General features: G+C 44.9%; 1 protein-coding gene across 1 annotated transcript in view; it reads left to right on the top strand.

The window, feature by feature from the left end:
- Positions 1-27745, top strand: part of LOC147117214 (voltage-gated delayed rectifier potassium channel KCNH8-like) — a 139392-nt gene that overhangs the window by 43053 nt on the left and 68594 nt on the right. The window contains exons 3-4 of the mRNA XM_085989349.1: positions 20591-20632; positions 23127-23482. Of these exons, the coding sequence (XP_085845475.1) occupies positions 20591-20632; positions 23127-23482 (398 nt within the window). The remainder of the gene's footprint in view (positions 1-20590; positions 20633-23126; positions 23483-27745) is intronic.

The raw sequence follows: 27745 nt of genomic DNA, 5'->3' as shown, positions 1-27745 counted from the left end.
TGTGGATCCTGGGAGCTAATCTTGCTGAGAGAAAATAAGAATTTTTAATAAGTGAGTAAAAAAATGTAAAGTATATTACTGCGCAAAATAAATATAAGATCCTATAAACGGTACTGTTGTTAGATGTATTTGTCATCCAGATTTTGGAGTTTGTGGTATGCGTATCTAAAGAGGTCAAAATAAATGGAACATTCCAGGCCTGTGTCACTTGCACATTCATCATTTTGAGGGTGCTATAAATGGAATCAGGGCTTTCAGAAGGTGTCCAGCGTAAGCCAGACATTACAATGTGTTTTATGATACACTTTTGCAGAAGCTGCATTTGCTTTGAAATCACCACGTGATTAGTCTCAGCTGCTCTGAGGAACTCCATCCAGCCAGTTAGGGACTTAGAGGATTTATAAAGCATTTCATTGATAAAATTCTGGATTCTAGAAAACAGAGAGTTACTTTAGGTGTGCACTTAACCCTTACTAAGCCATCCATTGAACTGTGATCACTGAGTCAGAGAACAGAAGTAAAAAAATAATGAGCATCAAGTAAGGTTGGAGGTTAGGACAATTTCTTTCCCTACACAGTGGAATAAACGCCAGTAAATAGTTGATACTATGTAGCGTAGTCCTGGTTTCAACACTCTTCTGTGTTGCAACAGCTCACCTCAGTGGGCACACTGTGACTGACCTCAGCATTCATGAGCGGCTGATGTGAAAAATCAGCTAGGGTCCCACATGTCATGTGCAGTGACCTCATCTGGAATCTGCACATCTGTGGATGTCAAGTGAGGACGGGATTAATACCCACATGGTCAAATAACCAACCAGCACTTAACATACAAAATTGATGGGCAGGAAAAGACCAGCTGGTCCATCAAGCCTGCCTCACAACATGATGGCTGAAGCATCATGACTAGATATGTAATATAAGTAGGTTCACTCATGCAAGACAGTCACTTAGAGGCCTACCTGTAGGTCTGCTGGTGCCAGTGGAAACATATCAGTCACTGCTTTTGAGAGTGCAAAGGAGAAATTGGGAGAAATTAAAAAAATAAATGTGAGGTACAGATAGAAATGATTGAAAGCCTTATTGTACATCATGGTTCCAGAGATCCTGGCATCATGGGATGTCATGCCACAGACTGTAACTGGCAAAGGATAAATAATGTAAGATCTGAGATTACATAGATCTAGTGTTCTACTTACTTTACCTTGGTGGCAGGGGAGGGGAGTGCATTGAATGGACTATTCTCAGTCCATACTTTATTATCCAAACAAACTGACACTAGAGTATAAATTTTAACTATTTGGCGACTGACCAGTCACCCAATAATACCATCAGGAGGCCCAGTCCATTTTGAGAGCTGGGCTTCATTACTATGCCACCAGCAGGCTGTGGGCGCTAAACAGACGTTTTGGCAATGGGCTGATAAGGTCTTGTTTGATTAGCTATACTGGATAGTAAGATGACATTAATTATACTAATTTTCACTCCTGCTCCTTCTCATCCCACGAAAAGTAATTTTAAACTTCCAGTTATTGGTCCTCTTCAGCTGTACCATTGGGTGATACTGGGAGGAGCCTGCACGGTGTAGGATCTGTCTAGCCATGTCCCAAAATGGAATTGGGAGTTCTATGTACATCATAGGACCCTGATTTGCATATTAAAATATTTGAGTTAAGCATTGTTCCTCCTGTTTATATTTATTTAAACTTTTATACCTGTTGGTTCAATTTGGAATTAAAGAAAGAACTTGCTTTTACACAGTCCCTTTAGAACCTCAGGGCATCCCAAAGCACTTTTTATAGTGTGGTCACTGTTGTAAGCTAGTGAAATGGTATTGTCAGAACACTAATTTCACTGAGCTGACCCCTTAAATGGAAGCAGTGCATGCTAACACCTACATGCCATTCATTTTTGTTGAAGGTTCTCCTGACCCTCCACGGTAACTTCAGCAGAGGATCTGCAGGAACCCCAGAGAAATGGAGTCAATGGTATTCAGTTACCAGTGATTTATAAAGGGTTAGCATAACTTCCTTATTTTTGAACTCTACTACAACAGATCTCAGAGTGTTGTAGGGCTGGAAGAGGTTACAGAGGTAGGGAAGGGGGCAAGGCCATGGAGGGATTTGAAATCAAGGATGAGACTTTTAAAATCGAGGCGTTGTGGGACTGGGAGCCATGTAGCTCAGCAAGCAAAGAGGTGTTGGGTGAACTGGACTTGGTGTGAGTTAGGATACGGGCAGCAGAATTTTGGATGAACTCAAGGCTACGGAGGATGCAAGGTGAGAAGCCAGCAGGAGAGCATTGCAATCATCGAATCCAGAGGTAACAAAGGCATGAATGAGGATTTCAGCAGCAGGTGAGCTGAGGCAGGGGCGGAGACAGGTATATTACAGAGATGGAAGTAAACAGTCTTGGTGAGGGAGCAGACATGGGGTTAGAAGCTCATCTCAGGGTGAAATAGACTGCCAAGGTTGCAAATGGTCTGGTTCAGCCTCAGACAGTGGCCAGGGAGAGGGATGAAGTCAATGGCTAGAGAACAATGTTTGTGGCGGGGACTGACAACAATGGCTTTGGTCTTCCCAATATTTAGTTGGAGGAAATTTCTGCTCATCCAATACTGGATGTTGGACAAATCAGAGGCAGTGGAGGAGTCAATAGTGGAGGTGGTGAGGTAGAGCTGGATGCCACCAGCGTACATGTGGAACCCAACATTGTGTTTTCGGATGCTGTCGCCAAGGGGCAACATGTAGATGAGAAACAGAAGGCCAAGGTGAGATCCTTGAGGGACTCCAGAGGTACCGGTATGGGAGTGGGAAGAAAAGCCAAGAAAAGCCAGGTGATTCTCTGGCTACCACTGGATAGCTAGGAATGTAACCATGTGAGGGCAGTCCCACCCAGGTGGATGACGGAGGAAAGGCATTGGAAGAAGAAGGTGTGATCAACCATATCAAAGGCTGCAAGAAGAACGAGGAGGGATAGTTTACTGCAGTCACAATCACATAGGATGTCATTTGACAAGGGCTGTTTCAGTACTGTGGCAGGGGCCTCTATTTATAAATCATAGGATTCCATATGTGTTAGATCCGTGGTTCAGGAGATAAATAATTACACGGATGCTGTACATAAACAAATAACAGGTCTTTACTGGAGGAGGGCAATCTCTAGACTGGAGTACAGAGGCATGCGCACAGCTTATATACCAGTGTGGTTACTGCTGGTACTTACAGTATACAGGAGCTGTAAAAAGTAGTTCTGACTTAAAGCACATACACTACAATTCCTCCCTTTTTAGATTAATAATACCCCCTTAATATTCAAATAACAATTACATTTTTACATGTACATTCAATAACAAAAGTCCATTTATAGATTCAGTCTTTGGGGCGGCTTCCTGACCCTTTCGGGATAGCGCCTTTCCGGAGGTTCTTGTTCTTGGTGCAGAGGTGATTCTGACCCCCTTTCATCGGGTAGTTCATTGGGTTCCACTGCTAGTGGGTCTGAAGTAGATACTACCGGTATGTCGGGTTCATCCCCAGGTACTCGAGACACGGGGTTGACGCATTCCTGTGATGCTAAGATCTGATCGACGTGGCGTCTCACAATGTTCTCCCCGACATCTACTGTGTACATTAATGGCCCCTGCCTTGTACATATTGTTCCGGGTTGCCACTTCTCTGTTCGATAGTCCCGGGCCAAGACTGGTTGCCCTACATTGAAGCTCCTTGTCGGCTTCTCGTTGATGTGCTGGAATTGTTTGTCCTCAACATTTCTTCGCACATTTGGTCTGAGCAAGTCCAGACGAGATCTCAACCTTCGGTTAAAGAACATCATCTGGTTGGTAACTGCATGTGTCGCGTTTCGGTTGGCTAATAAGAAATTGTCCATCTTATGCTGTAGTGGAATTTCCTCGTCGCACATGGCCTTTATCGCCTTCTTAAAGGTTTGTACGAACCTCTCAGCCAATCCATTGGTGGCTGGATGATACGGGGCGGATGTGTATTGCCTTACCCCATTCCTTTTCATGAATTTTTGGAACTCATCGGACACAAACTGTGGTCCATTATCAGAGCAGATCTGCTCTGGCAACCCGTTTCTGGCAAATATGGTCCGTAGGACTGCAATCGTTTTCTCTGTAGTGGTTGAAGACACCTTTATCACCTCAGGCCACTTTGAATGAGCATCCACTGCTATTAAGCACATTGAGTCCATGAATGGACCAGCGAAATCAATGTGCACCCGTTGCCATGGAGAGGAGGGCCACTCCCATGGGTGTAGAGGGGCATGTGGTGGTGCATTTTGGACCTTCTGGCATCCTAAGCAGCTCTTAGTTAGGTCTTCGATTTGTTGATCGATTCCCGGCCACCACACATAAGCCCTAGCTAGGCTTTTCATTTTCACTCCCCCCAGATGACCTTCATGTAGCTCATTTAGCACTCTCTCCCTTAACTTAGGTGGAATCACCACTCCGGGTCCACACGTCACTGTCCCCTGGCATGCTGACAGCTGTTCTCTTCTGGATGAGAATGCTGGCAACAGTGAGTCGCCATGTGTTGGCCATCCCCTCACCGTCAATTCATATACCCGTGACAGCGTCGGATCATTGCGGGTCTCCTTCTCTATATCCACGTTTGTTACTGGCAATCGTTCAATTATCGACGAATAAAATATCTCGATAGGGTCCACTGCTGGTGCTTCCTCCACAGTAGGCAGTGGCAGGCGCGATAGCCCATCAGCGTTCCCATGCTGTCTCGTGCCTTTATATTCTATTTCATACTGATTCACCCCTAGAAACAGGGACCATCTTTGTAACCGCTGTGCAGTCATTACTGGCACGCCCTTCTTAGGATTAAAGATGGAGACAAGTCGTTGGTGGTCAGTCAGCAAGGTGAAATTCTGTCCATGCAGATAGTGGTTGAATTTTTTTACTCCCCATACTAGGCTAAGGGCCTCCCTGTCAATCTGGGCATAGTTGCGCTCAGCTGAGGTTAGTGACCGAGAAGCAAAGGCTACTGGCCTCTCCAAACCGTCCGGGAATTTGTGCGACAGCACCGCTCCAATGCCGTAGGGTGATGCATCACATGCCAACCGAATTGGTAGTGCTGGGTTGAAATGGGCCAACTCCTCTTTTGATGTGATCAATTCTTTACACTTCTGGAAAGCTCGTCTATGTTCGTCATCCCACTTCCATGGTACCCCTGTTTGCAGTAGGGTGTTCAGCGGGTGTAATACCGTAGACAAATTTGGTAAGAACTTGTGGTAATAGTTTACCAGCCCGAGGAACGACCTCAGTTGTGACACATTTTCCAGTGCTGGAGCCTTGACTACTGCATCTATCTTGTCAGGGGACTTATGTAACCCCTCTTCATCGATGACGTGGCCGCAATACAAGATCTGTTTCTGGAAAAACTGGCACTTGTGGCGATTAGCTCGTAGCCCATATTCCTTTAATCTGGCGAGCACCTTCTCCAAGTTAGCGAGGTGATCACCGTCATTTTCGTCCGTGACCAAGATGTTGTCCAAATAACACTGGGTCCCTGGAATCCCTTGCAGGACCTGATCCATCGCCCTTTGCCAGATAGCCGGAGCTGAGGCTACTCCAAACACCAGCTGGTTGTATTGATAGAGACCTTTATGGGTGTTGATCGTAAGGTAATGTTTCGAAGCTTCTTCTACCTCCATTTGCAAGTACGCCTGGGCTAGATCAATTTTTGTGAAGCATTTACCACCAGATAGCGAGGCAAAAATATCCTCAATTCGTGGAAGCGGATATTGCACCGTGTGAAGGACTGGGTTCACTGTCACCTTAAAATCCCCACAGATGCAGACCTTCTTTGGTTCCCCAGGCGTATTACTCAATGACCTCTTCATTACAGGAACGATGGGTGTAGCCCACTCGCTCCAGTCCACTTTGAACAGTACTCCTGAACGTTCCAACCCTTCCAGCTCTGCTTCAACCGCTGGTCTGATCGCATAAGGCACTGGTCTGGCCTTCAGAAACTTTGGGCTTGCATTACCCTCTATTTTAATTGTTGCTGTTATTCCTTTTAGTGTTCCTAGCCCCTCCTGGAACACTTCTTTTGCGTCAGTTAGCATTTTTGACAGTCGTCCAGGTGTGACGTCGTCATTCTTTTTGGCCTCCACCTTCAGTGCCTGTATGGAATGCCAATCTAAATGTATCTTCCGGATCCATTCACGTCCTAGCAGTGGTGGTCCTCCATTTGGCAATACATATATATCCATTTTAGGTATTTCCTGACCTTTATATGTCACTTTCACCCTTATTTTTCCTTTGGGGTAGACTTTTTGCCCCGTATACGTCTTCAAGACAATCTCTGTAGCTTTCAAGGGTATGTGTGAAAATAGCCGCTTGTAGTCTCTTTGACTTATGACTGTTAGAGCTGACCCTGTGTCCAATTCCATTTCCACTTGGACTCCGTCTATCTTGAGTGTAACCCAGATAGTCTGGTGATCCTCCATTTCGGTTACATTATGTAGTTTCAGACAACCCAGCTCCTTGCTTCCGGAGTCTGTGTCACTTTTCTGTTCGTCTGAACCACTGTCCATCACCTGGTGTACCTTTTTGTACTTCTCCTGTGGAGATTTCTTACTGTTGGTTTTCTTCCCAGACCTGCAGACTCTTGCTATGTGTCCTGCTTTCCCACACTGTCTGCACACTTGGTCCTTGAACCAACAATCTTTCTGGTCATGTGTTGTTCTGCCGCAGCGATAGCACTTCCCTGTTCCATAGGTCATTTCGTTGGTGCCATATTCTTGCGGTCTCCGTTGTATCTCTGCAGCGCCCCTTGCGGCTGCTTCGTGTGATACTGCCATACTGAAAGCTTTGTCCAGCGTAAGGTCCTTTTCTGATAGAAGCCGTTTCTGGGTTCCTTCACTTTGTAGCCCACACACAAACTTGTCCCTTAACATGTCTGCTAGTCCCGCTCCAAACTGGCAGTATTTCGATAGCTTGCGCAGTTCCGTTAGGTACTCAGCATTGCTTTCGTCTTTGTGTTGGTTCCTTTTATGGAACTTAAATCATTCTGCTATCAGCAGCGGTGTGGGGTTTAAGTGGTCCTGTAGGATTTCTACTATGCTTTCAAAATTCTTGTTTACCGGCTTCTCTGGGGTTATTAGATTTCGCAGTAACCCATAAGTTTTTGCACCCATGGAATTTAACAGAACCAGTGCTTTATTAGCATCTGGCACTTCATTCGCCCTGCAGTACACCTCAATACGTTCCACATATGTCGTCCAATCTTCGACTTCATTGTCGAACGTAGAGGTACTGCCACTCTTCGGCATCCTTGGTTGTGCGTTAACTATCACCAATGGCGCCTCCCACGCTTCCCCTTCTTCTCCGCTGGCACAAAATGGCGTCTCCCGCGCTTTCCTTCCTTCCCGCGCTCGCCCGTCTTCTCCGCTGCGGCTTCGCAAAATGGTGTCTCCCGCGCTCTTCCTTCTCCGCGGCTCAATGGCGCCTCCCGCGCTCTCCCTGCTTCTCCGCGGCTCAATGGCATCTCCCGCGCTCTCCCTGCTTCTCCGCGGCTCTCTGGCATCTCCCCTTGCTTCGCCCCGTGGACCCTGATCAGCCCGTGATCCCTGGCTGTGCTCTGCGCGTTCTTCTCTTGATATTTGTCGATGCCGCTCAGTCTAGAACCCGGCTGTTTCTTACCCTCTCTCTCTCCGGTTTTGCAGTATTTTTCCTCGACGCCGCTCGGTGATCAACCCCCGGCTGCGCCCTGCTCTCTTCACCCTTTTTCTTACCCTGTCGACGCTGCCCGGCTCTCTCTCTCTGCCGTCGGTCGGCTCCAGCCGCCGCTGCTCGGGAAGGGTCTGCTCTGGACCTGTCGTCGGTCTCTTACTGCTCGTTGTGGCTGGGGAACCAAGCCCGGCTCTCCACAGCCTCCCCAGTGAAGTTGGATCTCTGCCTGACTGCTGGGCGGTTGCTCGCGGTCGACGCCCATGTTCCTGGACTCGACTATTTTTTGGGGTTTTTTTTTGTTTAATGTTGCAGGTAGATTTGCATCAACACTCGTCGCCACTGTTAGATCCGTGATTCAGTGGATAAATAATTACACGGATGCTGTACATAAACAAATAACAGGTCTTTACTGGAGGAGGGCAATCTCTAGACTGGAGTACAGAGGCATGCGCACAGCTTATATACCGGTGTGGTTACTGCCGGTACTACAGTATACAGGAGCTGTAAAAAGTAGTTCTGACTTAAAGCACATACACTACAATATGCTTTTTTAATAGCCTTATCAACTTGTACTGCCGCCTTCAAAGATTTGTGTATGTGAATCCCCAGGTCTCTCTGTTCCTGCATCCCCTTTAAAATTGTACCATTTAGTTTATGTTGCCTCTCCTCATTCTTCCTTACAAAATGTATCACTTCACACTTCTCTGCATTAACTTTCATCTGCCACGTGCCTGCCCATTTCACCAGTCTGTCTATGTCCTCCTGAAGGCTGTTATTATCCTCCTTACTATTTACTATTTGTCCAAGTTTTGTGTCATCTGCAGACTTTGAAATTATGCCATTTATACCCAACTCCAGGTCATTAATATATATTAAAACTGGGGCACACCACTGTACACTCCCCCCAGTCTGAAAAACAACCGTTCACCACTACACTCTGCTTTCTGTCCCTTAGCCAATCTTGTATCCATGTAGCCACTGCACCTTTAATCTCATGGGCTTCAATTCTTGCTTTTATGTTTACCATCTACTGCTGCGTTAATTTCGAGAACCACTTTGCCTCCCCCCAACTGCCTTCTAATTTGTTTCTGAAGGTAATCATATTCATCCCAATGTGCCTCTTTACCTTTCTTCCTGCAGGATTTGCTGAGCTAGTTTTTCTTCCTTTTTTCACATCATATTGTTTTGTTGATCTGATTTGGGTCATCGTTATTTACTCTATGCTTCCTAATCCTCAGTATGCATTTATCTTGCCTCCTCAACAACATGCCTTTAAAGGTGCAGTAGTCCATTTGCTCTCAGCTGAGTTGTTATTAAACAATAGACCACAGTCAATTTCTTCCCTCGTTCCCTTGATTTCCTTTGAGAATCCTGCTGAATGACTACACTGAGGCGAGAATCATTTTAGTGCAGGACAATAATGAGGTACAATTGAATCCTCAGGCAAAGAAAGTTTTTTCTACACACCCATATAAATTTTTTATAGATTCATTTTTTCTCAGGAGAAATCAGCTGTTTTCAGATTTTTCTTCAACAGCAGCTATCCTATTTAAGCATGTGTCTCCCAAAAAAACAATAAATTTATGACCTGCAGTATCGTTTACATCTGCCACCTCAAAATGCAGTTGTTTTTTTTAACTAATCCCTGCAGTTGTGATTCTTTCAACATTTCTGGATTCTGTGCAGCATGTACATTGGTAATTGTCTTACCCTGGAGACCACTTCATTAGAACCTTTCCAGTTTTGTAAGAAAACAGTTCGTAACAAAACCAATTTTGAGTATAATGTTGGATGGTGCTTTTGTTACCAGTTACATTTTTCATACTTGAAGAATAGTTCCTTTATTAAGTATTGCAAATATTTTAACAAGTGATGAAGTGAATAGATATATTCAATTACAGTACAAGCTCAGTCTTCTTGTTGAGCTTCCAGGCTGGCAGTTTTGTAAGTACCTGTTAGCTTAGATGTTTTAAGAGAGAGTTATATCTTCTTTGCACTAATCTATGAACAGAAAGTCCCTGGTGTCAAAACATTGGTATCTGCCTCTTCATGCAAGCTTTCAAAAAACAGAAAAGACAGTGAGAAGCACAAGAAAATATCTTCCTTTTGTTGTTCTCCAAGTTCACATTGACCCCGTGAAAAGATCAAGTAATTTTAGCACCTTTGCCCATAGTCCCTTAGTGACATAGATATCACTGTCAGGAGAGATGATGTGGTGGAATTCAGAGAATTGAAGATGGTGCAAGGCATTGTGATGAACAAGGTCCTTTGGTGAAGAGACCATACATTTCTGTAATCATTCCTGTTCTCACAGTGCTTCCATCAGCCGTAACAACTTGGAAACCTCCCTAGGTGCTTCGCAAATAGTTCTAAGCGAGGGAGGGAATAGGAGTCATGATCAAAAGCTTGGTCGAAGGTTTTTAAAGGTGGAGAGTGAGGTGGAGATGGTTAGGAAAGTGAGTTCTGGAGAGTAGAACCAAGGTGGCTGAAACCTCCACCACCAATTATGGGGCAAAGGGAGGAGTGAACAGGAGGCCGGAGTCAGAGGAATGGAGCATTTCAAATGGAATATATGATTGAAGTAGGTTGCAGAGATAGGGTGGGGCAATGCCATGGCGCAATTAATAGATGAGGTAAAGCATTTTATATTTAATGCATTGGGGATGGGAAACCAATGTGGATCAGCTGAGACATGGGGTGAAAAATTGGCTCGCGCCCCCTTTGGGGCGCTAACTTCGCCGGGGCGCACTATTTTTAGCACCCCCTTAAAGCACCCCCTTTAGTATTGTCTCTCCTAATTCTTCATACCAAAATGTATCACTTCACACTTCTCTGCATTAAATTTCATCTGCCACGTGTCTGCCCATTTCACCAGCCTATCTGTGTCATCCTGAAGTCTGTTAGTATTTGGCTCTTTGTTTATTGCATTTATGAGTTTTGTACAGCTACAAACTTTGAAATTATGTCCTGTATATCCAAGTCCTGGTCATTAATATATATGAAAAAGAGTATACTTCCACCCTGTCTGATAAACAACCATTCACCATTACTCTCTGCTTTCTGTCCCTTAGCCAATTTTGTATCCATGCTGCCACTGTCCCTTTAATCCCATGGGCTTTAATTTTGCTGATAAGTCTTAGCTTCAGGATCATGACAGAGTGCTACTGGGGACATCTCAGTCCACAAGTGCGCCAAGGAGGTGACCAGTGCACAATTTGTCAGTGCCATCTTTTTTCCGATTGATGACAATAGTCAAAATGAGAGAGCCTTGTGGTTGGCTTCAGTGGCTGGCTTCCCTGGAGTGCAGGATGCTATTGACTATACTCATGTTGCCAATAGGAGTCCACAAGACCAGCCATGAGCTTTCACTCAACTACTGCAGCGTGTCTGTGATTAGAATGAAAGGATTGTGCAAATCTGTGCCAGGTTCCCAGGCATTTAATTCTGCAGCAGTCAAACATCATTAATTCATTAATTCTGCAGTGGTCAAATATCACCCAGACTGGCTGCTTGGGAACAAGGGCTACCCCCTTTTAACATTGCTCATGACACCCCTACGCAACCCAACCACGCCTAAGTAGCTCAGGTATAATGAGAGCCATGGCATCACAAGGAGGATAATCAAACTCACTGTCAGGCATCTGAAGGAAAGGTTGCGGTGCTTTGATAGGTCCGGGGGCTCACTGCAGTATGATCCGCAGAGTCTCTCACATTATTGTGGCATGCTGTGTCCTGCATCACTATCCAGAGAGGATTGCAGCTGATTGAGGCAGATGGGCAAGATGTCTCTTCATCTGACAAGGTTTAGTTGGGTGAAGGCGAGGGAGAAGCTGTGGAATGAGAGCCATCACAATGCCTTGCAGCCAGAGATGTAAGGGGTGAATTAATTGCTCAACGCTTCAGGCAAACTGTTCAGTCCCTTGCCTGAAAAACTGAAACCAAGTCCCTCTTCATGAACTGGTAACCTCAATCACATTGTATAACATTGCAACTTGTTACTGATTTGTTATAATGCACACTAACCTGAAATTTCTCTGGCATGCATCCGATTTTGTGATGCTAATCAGATGTGCGGCAACAAGAAATGGGGCACCAAGCCATCCTGATGGATCCCCATCTGCTTTTGCATCAATTCAATTTTGAGCCGTTATTTCTGGTGATCGGTGTGGAATGCAAATGAGTTGGTTAAAATGTGATGACATCATGGGGATGATATTCTTGTGGTTTTTGCCTGTTTATTCCCAGGGTGCAAAGCACAAGAAATAGGGGTGGAGTTATTACATTGCCCCAGAACGTTTGGGGCCACTGGGGTTGTGCAGAGTGCCTGTGACTACAACAGGTACAAATGAAGGATGGCCATTTAAATCAGGCAGAAGGGAACATTCCCTGCTCTCCTATCCTCATTTTCCTCGCTGTTTGCTGACATGGCACCCAGATGTAGGGGCACCTCAACAGCTGGAGTTGGACCTTATGCCTGCATGATCCAAGGTCAGATGATCCATCCGCAGCCTCCCCCACCCCACCCCCCTACCCTCGCCCCCGCCAAATGGCGAGCTCCCAATCAGAGATGTTCACAATGCCAGCAGCTCACCATGAATATTGTAACTAGTTTGACCCTGGAAACTACAGTGGACTCAGCCCACTTCCTATCAGGATGGCACCAACCTCATTCTGCTATACTTCAGTCGGGATTTCACCCGAGTGGAAAATCTAGACCAGCGTACATTATTTTTTGCAAATAACCTTTGGTTTTGACTTTTCTTATTGATATACAGTAGCTATGCCAAGCAGAGCGGAGCTAGTGATATAATAGAAAGGGCAATAACAATAACAATAACATTATTGATTTAAATATCTTATTACAACTAACAGTACATGAGGTGTTAATAACCTAGGTTCATATAGAAAGTAGACAACTAGTCTGATACACATTCAGCATAGAACCCAGACAGGTTGCCTGAATGGGCATCAATGGGGAATTGTACATGTGGCGTGGTAGGAACATAGGAACAGGAGTAGGCCATTCAGCCCCTCGAGCCTGTTCAACCATTCAATGAGATTATGGCTGATCTGTGACCTAACTCTATACACCTGCCTTTGCCCCATATCCCTTGATACTTTTGGTGAACAAAAAGCTATCAATCTCTGATTTAAAATTAACAATTAACCCAGCATCAACTGTTGTTTGTAGAAGAGACTTCCAAACTTCTACCACTCTTTGTGTGTAGAAGTGTTTCCTAACGTTGCTCCTGAAAGGTCTGGCTCTAATTTTTAGACTATGTCCCCTAGTCCTAGATTCCCCAACCAGCAGAAATAGTTTCTCTCTGTCTACCCTATCAGTTCCCCTTAATATCTTGAAAACTTCAATCAGATCACCCTTTAACTTTCTAACTTCCAGAGTATACAACCCTAGTTTGTGTAATCTCTCCTCGTAATTTAACCCCCGGAGTCCGGGTATCATTCTGGTAAACCTACGCTGCACTCCCTCCAAGGCCAATATATTCTTCCTAAGGTGTGCTGCCCAGAACTGAACACAGTAAGGGTTCTCTGTTGGATCTCTGAGTCTCATTATCATTTAAATAGATATTGGACAGGTAAAGGCACACTCTGGATTGTAGGTGCTGAAAATAATGTAGTGCCGAAGTTAGAAATCTAACATTAAAATTTCCTCTGTATACTGAAGTTGCAAAGAGTTCTTTTAAGGGGCATTTTTTTTTGCCATCATTTAACAACAACAGCAGAGACTGACACCAAAACTGGTGCCAAACCAGGAAATAACACGAAACACCAGTTTTATCCCTTTTAGCACTACTTAGTAACAGAAATATTTAAGAATGTTTCTTGCAAGGATTCGCTTCATAAGAACATAAGAAAATAAGAAATAGGAGCCGGAGCAGACCATTCGGCCCCTCAAGCCTGGAGCCATTCAATAAGATCATGGCTGATCTGATCTTGGCCTCAATTCCACCTTCCTGCCCGTTCCCCATAACCCTTGTCTCCCCTGTAGCTCAAATATCTGTCTATCTCCGCCTTGAATATATTCACTGACTCAGCTTCCATAGCTCTCTGGGGTAGAGAATTCCAAAGATTCACGACCCTCTGAGAGAAGAAATTCTTCCTCATCTCCATCTTAAATGGGCGACCCCTTATCCTGAAACTATGCCCCCTCGTTCTAGATTCCCCCATGAGGGGAAACATCCTCTCTGCATCTACTCTGTCAAGTCCCCTCAGAATCTTATATGTTTCAATAAGATCACCTCTTATTCTTCTAAACTCCAATGAGTATAGGCCCAACCTGCTCAACCTTTCCTCATAAGACAACCCTTTCATCTCAAGAATCAACCTAGTGAACCTTTGCTGAACACCCTCCAATGCAAGTATATCCCTCCTTAAATAAGGTGACCAAAACTGTAAACAGTACTCCAAGTGTGGTCTCATCAACGCCCTGTACAGTTGTAGCAAGACTTCCCTACTTTTATACTTGATCCCCCTAGCAATTAAAGCCAAAATTCCATTTGCCTTCCTAATTACTTGCTGTACCTGCATGCTAACTTTTTGTGTTTCATGTACGAGGACACCCAGATCCTTCTCTACCGCAGCATTCTGTCGTCTCTCTCCATTTAAATAATATTTTGCTTTTCTATTCTTCCTACCAAAGTGGATAACCTCATATTTTCCCACATTATACTCCATCTGCCAAATTTTTGCCCACTCACTTAACCTACCTATACCCCTTTGCAGACTATTTGGGCAGGATTTTCATTCAGGAGTCGGGTTGGAGGTGGGACTACAACTTTCAGGGTTGTAGTCCCGCCTCCATCGAGATGCGGCCAATCCACGCGATTTTTAACTTGATTGACCTTGTTGAGCCCACCCAGCGGGCTCAGCAGGCCAATTAAGGGCCACCTGGCAACAGGTGACGTCACAGACTGAAATTTCATCTGTCAAGAGGTTTTGACAGATTAAATATCAGTGCTTGACAGCTGTTTGAAGCTGTCAAACACTGACAGTCTTACTTCTAACCTGAGTCCTTCTCCACAGACTCAGTTAGAAATCTCTCCTGCACAGTAAGCTGAAGGTTGTCACTTTTGGCAGTTCGCAGCCATTCTGCTTTCTGTGCCGGTGAGATGAGGGACTCCCGGGACCTAAAGGAAGGAAGGCTGAAAAGGTAAGAAAAGGTCATTTAAACTTCTTTAATCACTTTAGACACACCAAACATACTTACCTTTGCACTCATGCGCACATCACTCACCTGAACACCGACCTCTTGACCCCTCTAAGTCCTTCAACCCGACGGCCTGCCTCCTCTAACTTGGCGTGGTTTGGAGCCATCGGGAATCCCACACTTCAACCTTAAAACAGTTAATTGGCACTAATCCCTTCCCGCCTCGGGTAGGCGGGTCCCAGTGCGGAGCATGTACCCGCCTCCTTTGACACTGGCATGGAGGCGGGTTTGGGTGCAGGATGGGGTCGGGACCCCTGATTTCAGGATTTTAACCCCCCACATGCTTCCAATCCCGACTCCACGGCCCAATGAAAATCCTGCCCTTTGTGTCCTCCTCACAACTTGCTTTCCCACCTATCATTGTATAGTCAGCAAATTTGGTTACAGTACACTCGGTCACTTCAATCAAGTCATTAATATAGATTATAAATAGTTGAGGACCTAGCACTGATCCCTGTGGCACCCCGCTAGTTACAGTTTGCCAACCTGAAAATGACCTATTTATCCCGACATCCCTGTTTTCTGTTAGTTAGCCAATCCTCTATCCATGCTAATATATTACCCCCAACACCATGAGCTCTTATCTTGTGCAGTAACCTTTTATGTGGCACCTTTTCGAATGCCTTTTGGAAATCCAAATACACTGCATCTACTGGTTCCCCTTGATCCACCCTGCTCGTTACATCCTCAAAGAACTCTAATAAATTTGTCAAACACGATTTCCCTTTCATAAAACCATGTTGACGCTACTTGATTGTATTATGATTTTCTAAATGTCCTGCTATTACCTCCTTAATAATGGATTCCAGCATTTTCCCAATGACAGATGTTAGGCTAACCGGCCTATAGATTCCTGCTTTCTGTCTCCTTCCTTTCTTGAATAGGGGTGTTACATTTGCGGTTTTCCAATCCGCTGGGACCTCTCCAGAATCCAGGGAATTTTGGAAGATCACAACCAATACATCCACTATCTCTTTTAAGACCCTAGGATGCAGGCCATCATGTCCAGGGGACTTGTCAGCTTTTAGTCCCATTAGTTTGCCTAGTACATTTTCTCTAGTGATAGTGATTGTTTTAGGTTCCTCCCTCCCTTTTGCCCCTTGATTGCCTACTATTATTGGGATGCATTTAGTGTCTTCTACCATGAAGACAGATATAAAGGGGTCGATTTTAGTTCAGGTGCGGGAAATTGGCGGTTTCCCCGAATTTAGTGATTCCGACACGATTGTAAATGGGTCTGTGAGATTGATGCAAATTTAACGCAATTGGCCAATTGATTTCCAGCGTGTGGCAATTGAGTATTTCCAGTCAGAAAGTCGCAGAATATGACATCATCATTGCTGCTGCTTTTAAGGTCCACAACAAGCCTTGCTTCCTCTGCAGGCTTCCAACATTCAACATTAAGATGGCACAGGAGCCTGCAGGAGGAACGGCCAGCGGGAGGGCCAGATCTGCACCCAAATTTGATGAGGCTTCACTACAGGCATTATTGGATGGTGCTAGGGCCCACAGGGAGGTCCTCTTCCCTTCTTCAGGAAGGAAGAGGCCTCCCAGCCAGACCAAGGCTGTGTGGCTAGAGGTGGCAGGTCAAGTCAACTCCTTGGGGCTGACACGAAGAACTGGTTGCAGTGCAGGAAAAGATTCCATGACCTTCTTCGCACTGGAAAAGTAAGTACTGTGTGATGTTTCCATCACCCTCAATCTGATCCCCATTGCCTTTCCTCACCAGCACTCAGCTTCAGCAATCTCTTCCTGCACATCCCACTAGACACTCACATCCATTCACCCTTACCCATTCCCTCTCTCTCCCCATGCTCACATTCATAGAACTATGCCACCATGCAGCCCTCACACTCCCTCTCACTCTGATGCTTTGAACACAATTGACAACACACAGGGAGGGCCCTTGGTCTTGCAACCTCACTCCATCTTTGTCTCCTTCTAAGTATCTATGCTATGCAATCTCTGCACTCACTCCTTCATTCTCACTCAACCTCCACTTGTCTCCCTCATTGTAGGAAAAGAGAGCTTACAACAGGAGAGAGCGAGCCAGGACAGGAGGAGGGCCGCCCTCATTAGCCCAGCTCACCCCCTGGGAGGAAGGCATCCTGGAGATTGCCGGGGCTGACCGAGATGTGGACGTTGGGGAAGGACAGGCACGAGCATCCCCGCAAGCTGGTGACAGAATAGTTTTCCATCTCTCTCTCATTGGCATTGCATGAGTTGCTGATAATGATTGTGAAGCTATATCATATGGACTTATGATCATCTGCAAAATGCAATGTGCATGTAACCTTGGCATCACATCTCTAACTTTTTCCTTGACTCCCCCACAGGACCATCGAGAGCCCCCGTCCCCATGGTGCAGGAGAACGAGCCTGAGCAGCCGGACTCCTCAGAGGAATCTGCAGCCTCTGAGGGCGCAGCGTCATCAGAAATAAGCACACCCAGCACCAGCGCAGACACTCACACCTCGGTGGGACCTTGGGGACATAGAGTAGAGTTGTCACCTGGTGTATCACAGCTCACAAGTGAGCATCAGCAGATTGTGGAGACAGGGACAGCAGTGGAGAGTCCTCGTCGGAGGGCGCAGGATTCTGCCAGCTCGGCTCAGCTGCATGTCGACCCTCTGCCTCTGGGTCCATCCGTAAGATCAGAGGTGATGGAGCTCCAGGAACAGATGTAGGAGTCTCTGGCAGGTTTTATCTCTAGGGTCGCTGCAAGTGTGGAGCGAATGGGGGAGTCATTGGCGCATGAACGCATCAACACGGAAAGGATGGCTACCTACGTGGAAATGATTGCTGCCTCCGTGGTAAAGCTGGCTATGGTAGAGGAGAGGAGGGCTACGGCCATGGAGGAGGTTAGTCACCAGGGTATGGAAAACATGGTGAGTGTTCAGAATAGAATGGCATCTCTTGAGGAGCGATGGGCATCTATTGAACAGAGAAACCAGACCTTCATGGGAGTCCTTCTGAGTAGGACTGCCATTGCAGATACGGGTCCCCATGGCCCCCCTGATGTGCAGCAAGCTGCTCTCAAGCCACTTGCAGGCACTGAGGGGGACCTGACCCATGAGAGGGAGGTTGGTGGCAGACCTCAAGGAAGTGGGGGCTCCTCTCCAAGCGCTCACACTTCCATGCCACTGCAGAGCCCTCGGTCAGAGCCCTGCCGGAGTCCACACCCAACGGAGATAGAGGTCTCAACCCTGCACAGCCGCAGGAGCAGCAGACTGCTGGTGAGCCCTCACAGGCTCGCCATCCCAGAGGACGCCCGCCAAAGGTGTCGAGACGGGAGCAGTAGGAAAGTGAGCAAGGGGCCTCCACATCTGCTGAAGCCACAGGGGAACCACTACGTAGGAGCATGCGTAAGAGGAAAATAAAGCACTAATAGTCACAAGGGTAGTCACTTGGGTGAAATGCTGTGTATTTTGTGGAAATGCCATCAGTTGTGTGTTTTTCATAAAAATTCTGATGGCAACTTCTACAGTTGTGGCGTGTGTCATTTCGCGAATGGGGCTGGAGGTCCTCTAATGCCAAGAGGGGAAGGAAAAAAAGGCCTCCAATGCTTCTGGTAGGTGCCTCAGTTGAGGAAGTGCTGAGTGAGGGTGGCGAGATGGGTCTCGCAGGAGGTCACACTGGAGATGGGTGTCAGGCTCCAAACTTCCACAGCTGTGGTTATGCCTTCTGAAAGTTCCCCCAGACCTGAGACAACAAAGTCCTGCCACCTGCAAATGATGACTGATCAAATATCCTCTTTAATGTTGGACCTGCAGCTGATAGTCAGCAAGCCAATAGTGTTCACGCCAGGTTTCACAGGTGTCATCCCCACCACGCACGTTTTACGTGGGAAAAGGGTTAAATAGGCAAGGGCCTGTTAAAATGGGATTATAAAGGCCAATCAGTGCTGTTTAAGGGCCCTAGAGACCAGTCCCGCCTGTTGCAGGCGGGATTGATTCAGGTCAATTAGACACACCTAGGTTAAAATGGCATGGAGGCGGGAACCAGGCGGGGGGGTCGCGACCCCTAGGTTTTAGATTTTAACCCCCCGCATGCCTAAAAGCCCACCTCATGGCCCAATGAAAATCGAGGCCACAATATTTGTTCAAGGTCTCTGCCATTTCCTTGTTTCCCATTATTAATTCCCCAGTCTCATCCTCTAAGGGACCAACATTTACTTTAGCTACTCTCTTCCTTTTTATATACTTGTAGAACCTCTTACTGTCTGTTTTTACATTTCTTGCTAATTTACTCTCATAATCTATTTTTTCCCTCTTTATAATTTTTTTAGTCCTTTGCTGGTTTCTAAAATTTTCCCAATCTTCTGGCCAACCACTAATCTTTGCAACATTGTACGCCTTTTCTTTCAATTTGATACCATCCTTAACTTCCTTAGTTAGCCACAGATGGTTCATCCTTCTCATACAGTCTTTCTTACTGGAATATATCTTTGTTGAGAATTACGAAATATCTCCTTAAATGTCTGCCACTGCTTATCTACCATCTTACCATTTAATCTATTTTCCCAGTCCACTTTAGTCAACTCTTGTCTTCATACCTTTGTAATTGCTTTGATCAGTTGATACCCTGATAATTGCCTGGCAGTAGGAACCTTTGCTGTTTTCTGCTGATTGATATGAAGATGACTAGAGTGCATTGTGCTCACCTGTTGAGCTGGAGTTATTTCAAAAGGGAGCAGTCAAGATGCTGAAGTAGCATCAACACCCACACAATGAATACTCTGGGACAGAGGCCCTGCCATGTCTAAAAAATTGGGGTGGAGAGCATGCTGGCAGTAAGCTGTTCAAATAATAGAATTGCCCAAATATGTCCTGGTATTTACTTCCCCTCAGTCAATCACCATTGTGACTAGTCAAATGTGGTCGAATTAGTGAGGAACCCAACTAAGAGGGCCTTCATCCTGGCTTTCCAACGTGCTGTAGGATTAGAGCAGAGCACCAGCTGACAGCAATAGCTGGTAGGAACACACTCTGTTCTGCTCTTACAGCACAGTGCTATTTAAATAGCAACTCTCCCTCCTGGCTTTGATCCCTAACTGTAGTTTTATATATTAATCAAATACAGAAAATGTATATGTGTAACTATAGTTACATGACCAAATTGAAAGTATATAGTGGTTTCTTTTAGACGAAACATGGAGGTTAATACACAGATAATTCTAATGTTCCTGAACAATGGTTTGTGACACCCCTGTACTGTTTTTTTTTGTCCCATTTGTATTTAAACAAAAATTCCCTTCTAATGTGGAAGATGAAGAGCTGTTAAAATAAAAAAGGAGGATTAATGCATTAGTTTCTAAAAGCAGAAAGCATCTCCAACAGTTCTGTGTCCTATGCAAGTATTCATTACTAAATGAATCTTCTTACAGTATTTCATAAAATCATAGAATCTTACAGCACAGAAAGAGACATTTCGTCCTGTCGTGCCTGTTCCGGCTCTTTGAAAGAACTGTCCAATTAGAGTCCCACACCCCAGCTTTTTCCCTATAACTCTGCAAATTGGTCCTCTTCAAGTACAGGTCCAATTGCCTTTTGTAAGTTCCTATGGAATCTAATTCCACCACCCTTTCAGGTAGTGCATTCCAGATCTTAACAACCCGCTGTGTGAAAAGATTTCTCCTTCATATTGGTGTTTTTATTTTAACAGGGGATTTCAAGACTGTCCAACAAATCCTGTACAATATCTCAGGTATGCTGCTGCTTTTTGACTTATTGTGCTCATTAGAAAGTGGCTAAATGCCTAAATAAGTACACTTTAATAGAACATTGCTTTGAACTCTTAAGCTTCTCATTCAAATAAATTAAGGTCAATTAAGGAAAATATTAAAATAAGTAGTTACTTTCCAGAATGGTAGTATTTGCACTGTCTTTCAGACTGAATAAAGATATTTAACATTTTCTGAACACTAATATGTAAAATTGCCATGGGAGCAATAAAAGATGATTAGGCATTGTCTTATAAACTCCTGGGCAAAAGCCGGAGTATCCAGTTCACTTAATTCAAATAAAGCGCTCATTGCGCTACACTGTCAGAGATGCCTTTCGAACACTGACAGACAGGAAAAGACCCTCTGATCCCTCCAGCCTGTTCCACACAATTCTGATACCTTCAAAATATAAATACTTTCCACCCCACTCGAAAACCATGTGATCTCCAGGAAGGGGCGAAAAACCAGATAAAAAACTCAGGCTAACTTGGGGGGAAAAAATCTGGGCAATTCCTCTCCAATCCCCACCCCCCCTAGTTAATCGAAACTAGTCCAGGAGATCACTCTGGCCCTGATAATTCCTTGCAGTTCCTTGCAGTGCCTACCTTTTGTAAGAGGTGATCTCCGCCCCAGCCAGAAACAGGCCCAGCTCTCACTTGAAGGAATTCAGCGAATCGGCGTCCACCCCTTGAGCTGGCAGCCTGTTCCAGAGGTCCACTATTCTCTGGGAAATGAACCACCTCCTGACATCTAACCTTATACTATTTAAAATTGTGACCCCCCCTGGTCCTTCCTAACCTGTTTAATTGGAGCAAACTGTCAATTCAAACACAATCTATTCCCTTTATCATCTTATAAATCTCGATCAGATCAACTCTAAGCTTACACTACTCTAAAGTGTAGAATCCCAGCTCTTTTAGCCTATCTTAATAACTAAGATGCATTAAACTGGGAATTAGTCTAGTGGCTCTCATCTGCGCCCTTTCCAAAGCCTCAATATCACCCACCATGTGAGGAGACCAAAACTGAACACCGTATTCCAACCAAGGCCTGACTATGGTCTTGTACAAGGAAAAAATAGTATGCATTGTCTTATAATCAATTGTCCTACAATTGCATCCCAACACCCTATTCGCCCTAGCTATTACTTCGTAGCATTGCTCATGAACCTTTAGAGATCTATGCATTAGAACACCCAGATCTCTTTCTTTCTCCACCTTCTTTAATGCTTTTCTCTGAAGGGTGTATGTATATTGAGCATTCGCCCTGCCCACATGCATAATACTGCATTTTTCCAAATGAAACAACATTTGACAGTCACAAGCCCAATCTCCCAACACATCAAGATTTGCCTGAAGGTGTCAAGCATTGTCTATAATCTTAACACTTGCACAGATCTTAGTATCATCTGCAAATTTGCAGATCATACCCCCAACACCTACATCTAGATCATTAATAAAATAGTAAAGAACGACGGTCCCAACGCAGATCCCTTCGGGATACCATTGGTGACCGGTCTCCAAACAGATCCGTCTATAACTACTTTCTGCCTACTTCCTTCCAGCCAATTCACAATCCAGCTCAATATATTACCACTCATACCAGAGACTTCAATCTTGTAGAGGAGCCTCTTGTGCAGTACCTTGTCAAAAGCTTTTTGAGCCTCCTTCCAGCCTACGGGAACCATCCCAGAATGCAGTGAACTATTAAAAATACAGACAAGGGGCTCGCACAACATGTGTCCCATCTCCTTGAGGACTCTCGGGTGGATATTATCAGGCCCGGCTGTTCTATCTATTTTCAGGTTCTTAATTCTATCTAAAACAGCATGTTCATCTATGTTAATATTATTAGTTTTATTATTAACATCCTCATTAAATTCTAACAGTCGAGCATCAAATTTGTAAGACATGACTTCCTTTTTTTGAAGCCATGTTGGGTGTCCCAGATATGTCCCTCTCTATCCAAGTAATCATATATTGCATCCCTAATGATTCCCTCAAACAGTTGAGAGCAAAGTACTCATTTAATATTTCCACCATACCCAGTGAGTCTTTCAGCTGAGATGTTAAACCGACGTCCCATCTGCTTTCTCGGGTGGACATAAAAGATCCCCAGTGTCCTGGCCAATATTTATCTCTCAGGCAACATCACTAAAACAGATTATCTGGTTATTTATCTCATTGCTGTTTGTGGGACCTTGCTGTGTGCAAATTGGCTACTGTGTTTCCCTACATTACAACAGTGGCTCCACTTCAAAAGTACTTCATTGGTTGTAAAGCGCTTTGGGATGTCCATTTGTAAAAGGCACTAAAGTTCTTTCTTTTCTAGTTTACCACTGTGTCCTGTTAAATCATTTAGAATCTTTACATATCTTTCTTGGTTACTTGCCAGTTATAAGAGAACTGTTTAGTTCCTGAGTAATGGTTTGTGACACCCCTGTACTGATTGTTTTTTGTCCCCATTTACACTTAGTCAGAGTCCAATGGAAATGGGAACCTAAACCAGAAACTCGCTTCTATTGTAGAAGATGAGGAGGAGGTGGAAGAAGTGGATGAGACTACGCCATTGTCATGTGTTTCTACCAGCTTTACGTCCCACAATCGACCTTTGAATTTTAACAAGACTACGAATACCAACAGTTTCCTCGGAACTAATCAACAGCTCCTGTTAGGCCCTATAGGCTTCAGATCTCCCATCAGGGGCTGCAATGTAATGATCAGAAGCAGACAAGATAACGAGTCTGTTAATGTAAGGAGTGGAAAAAACAAAAATCTAAAACTGCACCTCGCTACATTGAACACATATGCTCCTCCTGATCTCAGTCCAAGGTACAACTTATTCAATATATTTCAGTTACAACTATTGGACATTTCTGCAATTTTTCTTATTTTCTTTATATTTTCTTTTTTGTGCTTACCAAAATGAGGGATTTCAATGCAGGGAATGGAACACATTTCCATCCTGGGCACCCACTGCATCAAGCTATTTAAGATTGGAAATTACTGGTGCGATATTAGTGGACGAACATGTGTCTGTATGACAGTCTTCTGTCACCTATTTGAACAGAGCTGTTAACCTATTTATTTTAAATCGGTTAATCACTCCATTAAATAATGGACAGAGGAACACCATGTGAACATGTTATGTATTTGTCCATTAGTATAAGAACATGAGAATGTCGCCAGCAATAATTTCTAGCCTTTCTGAGTGAATTTTGAGAGCACTTTATGCAAAATAAATGGGCAAAAAATCACAAGTAGAGCACCTGTTGTATATGAGGCCATGCCAGCAGGTTCAAGTCTCACAAAATGCATCCCTTAGTGTCTGTTTTCAGTATACTTTTCATCAAAGTGATTGTAGTTTTTATTTTAAAACATTTCTTATAAGTTTACTATTGGAGTCCATAAACTGACAGAATAGCTATAAAATAGATACAAATAGTGTGTTATTTTATTTTCCTCCGCTGTATGTGCCCCTTTTAAGTCTCTACTGCTACTGCCTTTCAACACTTCTGGAGTATGTGACTATCCTGGCAGTCAACCCTGTACCCATCCCAATACTACTACTATAACGTAATCATTCTGTTCCATGTACTGTCTCAGTCAAAGGTTGATGAACTACAGACCTTTAGGGTAATTCAGGAGCATAAATTTAATACAGGCTTGTAGTTGTTAATGTATCAGTTTACTGTGAGAGTGAACAGCAAGCACTACTTCCTTCCATTAATGCTGTCTCAGATTTCACTAGAAATATATAGAGGTTTGCATAAATTAGTCTTGTGGGAACTTTAAGTTTTGTAATGTGAAAAATCTCTACTATTGTTGCATTTGAAATATCTAATTATAGTTGGACTGTACATAAGCAAACCAAACAGTATTTCTTGAAACAAAGCTAAAAGAGAAGCTTAGTGTTCTGCAATGTCCAACCAAGGATGCACAACACCTGTGAATTTTTGTACGTGAGGTAGTGCACAATCAGCAAGTCAAATAGTGTTGGACTGATTTATCATCTATGTACCAATTTTTGAAAGTTGATAGCAACATTGGAAAGGTTTTGGCTCAGAACAAATTTTATGCTGAAAAATCCTAATTGCTCTTTTCTTTAATTGAGGTAGCAAGGTGAAAGGTCAAAGCTCATAGTGCAGCACATCATTAATATTAAAAGAGTAAATGAGATAAATTGGGTGATTAGGTGATGACAAGTTGGGTTTAAAAGCTTCAAGACTGCAGAACAAAGGAAAGACTGAGTTTTGAGGTTCTAGGAAAGTATGACTTAGAGTAAGAAATTGTGCACTGAGTTTTACATTCAACACAGTGGATGCAGGGAAGCAGAAGGACATCAGGAAGGTACACCTGAAGCAAAGAAAGAACAACAAAAAGAATCAGTTGAGCCCTCGCCATAATCTTATTGATGAAATAGAGTTAGACAAAAAGGTTGTGACAGAGAGAGGGAAGGATTGAAAGATATATGAGAGATAGTTGGTTATCAGAAGACAAGCTTTTTCATGTATCTTGGCTAAGAATCTGCTAAAAGAGCTTTTACAGATAGGGAAGCGATATCCAAGTCTCAATGGCTTTGGATTTTATAGAGTTAAGTGTTATTGAAGTGAAAAGAGGTGTTTGGCATTAAAGAAGAAACAAGCGTTTTGGGAGGCAATTTTGTCAGAATTCCATTTGAGGTCAGAGAAGGTAGCAAGGTGGAAAATGTTGATAGACAAAGAAGGACTAAGGGGGAAGCCATCAAAGACAGCATTTGGTTAGATTTCTGAAAGACATAAAAAAGCTGTGTCTTTGCAGAATTGAAAGAAACAAGATTTTTACTCAATGCAGGACATGAAGGAGACCTGGATGTAGTGATTCAGGAAGTGCACTGCAGGAGAACCGGAAGTTGTGAGCATTGAGGATATGCCAACTGAAGGGCATTGATGAATCTAGAGTGCAATCATCAGCAAAGTGTGCATAGAGTTAGATGGTGCATGGAGGAGGCCATTGATATGGAAAAGAAATAGAGTGGGAGAAAGGACAAAACCCTAGTGAATCCTGATTCTTGGAAAGAGAGTAAGAGGATGAGATATCAACTGCATCATTAGTACAGCGACTTGAGAGAAAAAGAAAGATTTGCATTTGTACAACGTCTTTCTTAACCTGAAGACATCCCAAAGTCAGTGAAGTACTTTTTGAAGCATAGTCACTGTTGCAATGGAGGAAACGCGGCAGCCAATTTGTGCACAGCAAGATCCCACAAACAGCAATAAGATAATGACCAGATAATCTGATTTTAGTGATGGTGGTTGAGAGATAAATTTGGGAAGGACACCAGGGAGAATTCCCCTGCTCTTCTTCGAAATAATGCCATGGGGTCCTTTACGTCCACCTGAGATGGCAGATTGGGCCTCGGTTTAACATCTCATCTGAAAGACAGCGGCCTAGAAATTCAGTTGGCTGCGCCAGCCATTAACGCCTTAGGAGGAGCAGATCTCGAGCGCTAGGCGCTTAGCGCCTGGGCGCAGCGCGATCTGCGCCTCGCCCCAACTTCAGTAGACATTTAGCACCGGCGCAAAGTCTTTGCGCGCGCTCAGCTGTGCGCGCAGATCATGACGTCATTTCGTCGTGCAACGCCCTTTGTGCGCCCGGAATCGGAACTTCACTTGTGCCGCCCCATTGTGCGCCTGGCGGCCCGAACGACTGTGAAGTGGAACGGTACACAGCCGAGGCGGGCCGCGGGGAGCGCAAATTAAAGGGCACTCCTGCAGTAGAAAAGGCAGCCGTTTTGCAACACTTTGTGAGAGACAAAGATGGAGGAAAAGGAAGAGCAGGAGCGGGAGCGGGAGCGGGAGCAGGAGCAGGAGCGGGAGCGGGAGCGGGAGGAGGAGGAGGAGGAGGAGGAGGATGATGATGGTGTGCCGGTACCACATAACAAACTGATGGAGAGAAGCCCTCCCCAACAACACAAATACAGCAGTCACGGCCTTTCAAAAAAACAAATCCACCCTCCCCCTTTAAGAGCTCACCGGAGCCAGAGTGTCTGCCGTCAATCAGCAGCTCGCCGCACCTGCCCTGCGCCCAACTTCCAACTTCCGGTGTTAGCGCCCGGGCCGCCGGCTTAGTGCCTAAAGAGAGCCGTGCATCGCCAGTTTTAGCGCTCGAGCAAACTCTTAGGGCGAAGCTAATGAATATCGGCGAAGTGGCCTCGAATTTGCGCCGGGCGCAAACTTTAGCGGCCGCCCGACTTTACCGCCCCAAAAGTCGCTATAATGAATTTCTAGGCCAGCATCTCTGACAGTGCAGCACTTTCTCAGTATTGCACAACAGTGCCAGCCTGGATTATGGAAGCCCATATCATGGTAATTTGTTTACAGGAGCACAGCACTAAACCTTGGAGACATCCAAGGCAAAGACAGATGATTTGCCAAAATGTTTAAGAACTTTCAAGGTAATGGATACTTTGAGAGTTAATCAAATCTATAGGGTTAGAAATCATTGATATAAGGGTAATAGGCCTAGAAATTCATTATAGCGACTTTTGGGGCGGTAAAGTCGGGCGGCCGCTAAAGTTTGCGCCCGGCGCAAATTCGAGGCCACTTTGCCGATATTCATTAGCTTCACCCTAAGAGTTTGCTCGAGCGCTAAAACTGGCGATGCACGGCTCTCTTTAGGCGCTAAGCCGGCGGCCCGGGCGCTAACACCGGAAGTTGGGCGCAGGGCAGGTGCGGCGAGCTGCTGATTGACGGCAGACACTCTGGCTCCAGTGAGCTCTTAAAGGGGGAGGGTGGATTTGTTTTTTTGAAAGGCCGAGACTGCTGTATTTGTGTTGTTGGGGAGGGCTTCTCTCCATCAGTTTGTTATGTGGTACCGGCACACCAACCACCTCCTCCTCCTCCTCCTCCTCCTCCCGCTCCCGCTCCCGCTCCCGCTCCTGCTTCTGCTCCTGCTCTTCCTCTTCCTCCATCTTTGTCTCTCACAAAGTGTTGCAAAACGGCTGCCTTTTCTACTGCAGGAGTGCCCTTTAATTTGCGCTCCCCGCGGCCCGCCTCGGCTGTGTACCGTTCCACTTCACAGTCGTTCGAGCCGCCAGGCACACAATGGGGCGGC

This window comes from Somniosus microcephalus, chromosome 5 (genome assembly GCF_052327205.1).
Source record: "Somniosus microcephalus isolate GS21.2 chromosome 5, FLI_Smic_1.0, whole genome shotgun sequence".
Classification (NCBI taxonomy): domain Eukaryota; kingdom Metazoa; phylum Chordata; class Chondrichthyes; order Squaliformes; family Somniosidae; genus Somniosus; species Somniosus microcephalus.
Note: the sequence above shows the minus strand (reverse complement) of the source record. Positions and strands in the feature narration are given on the sequence as shown.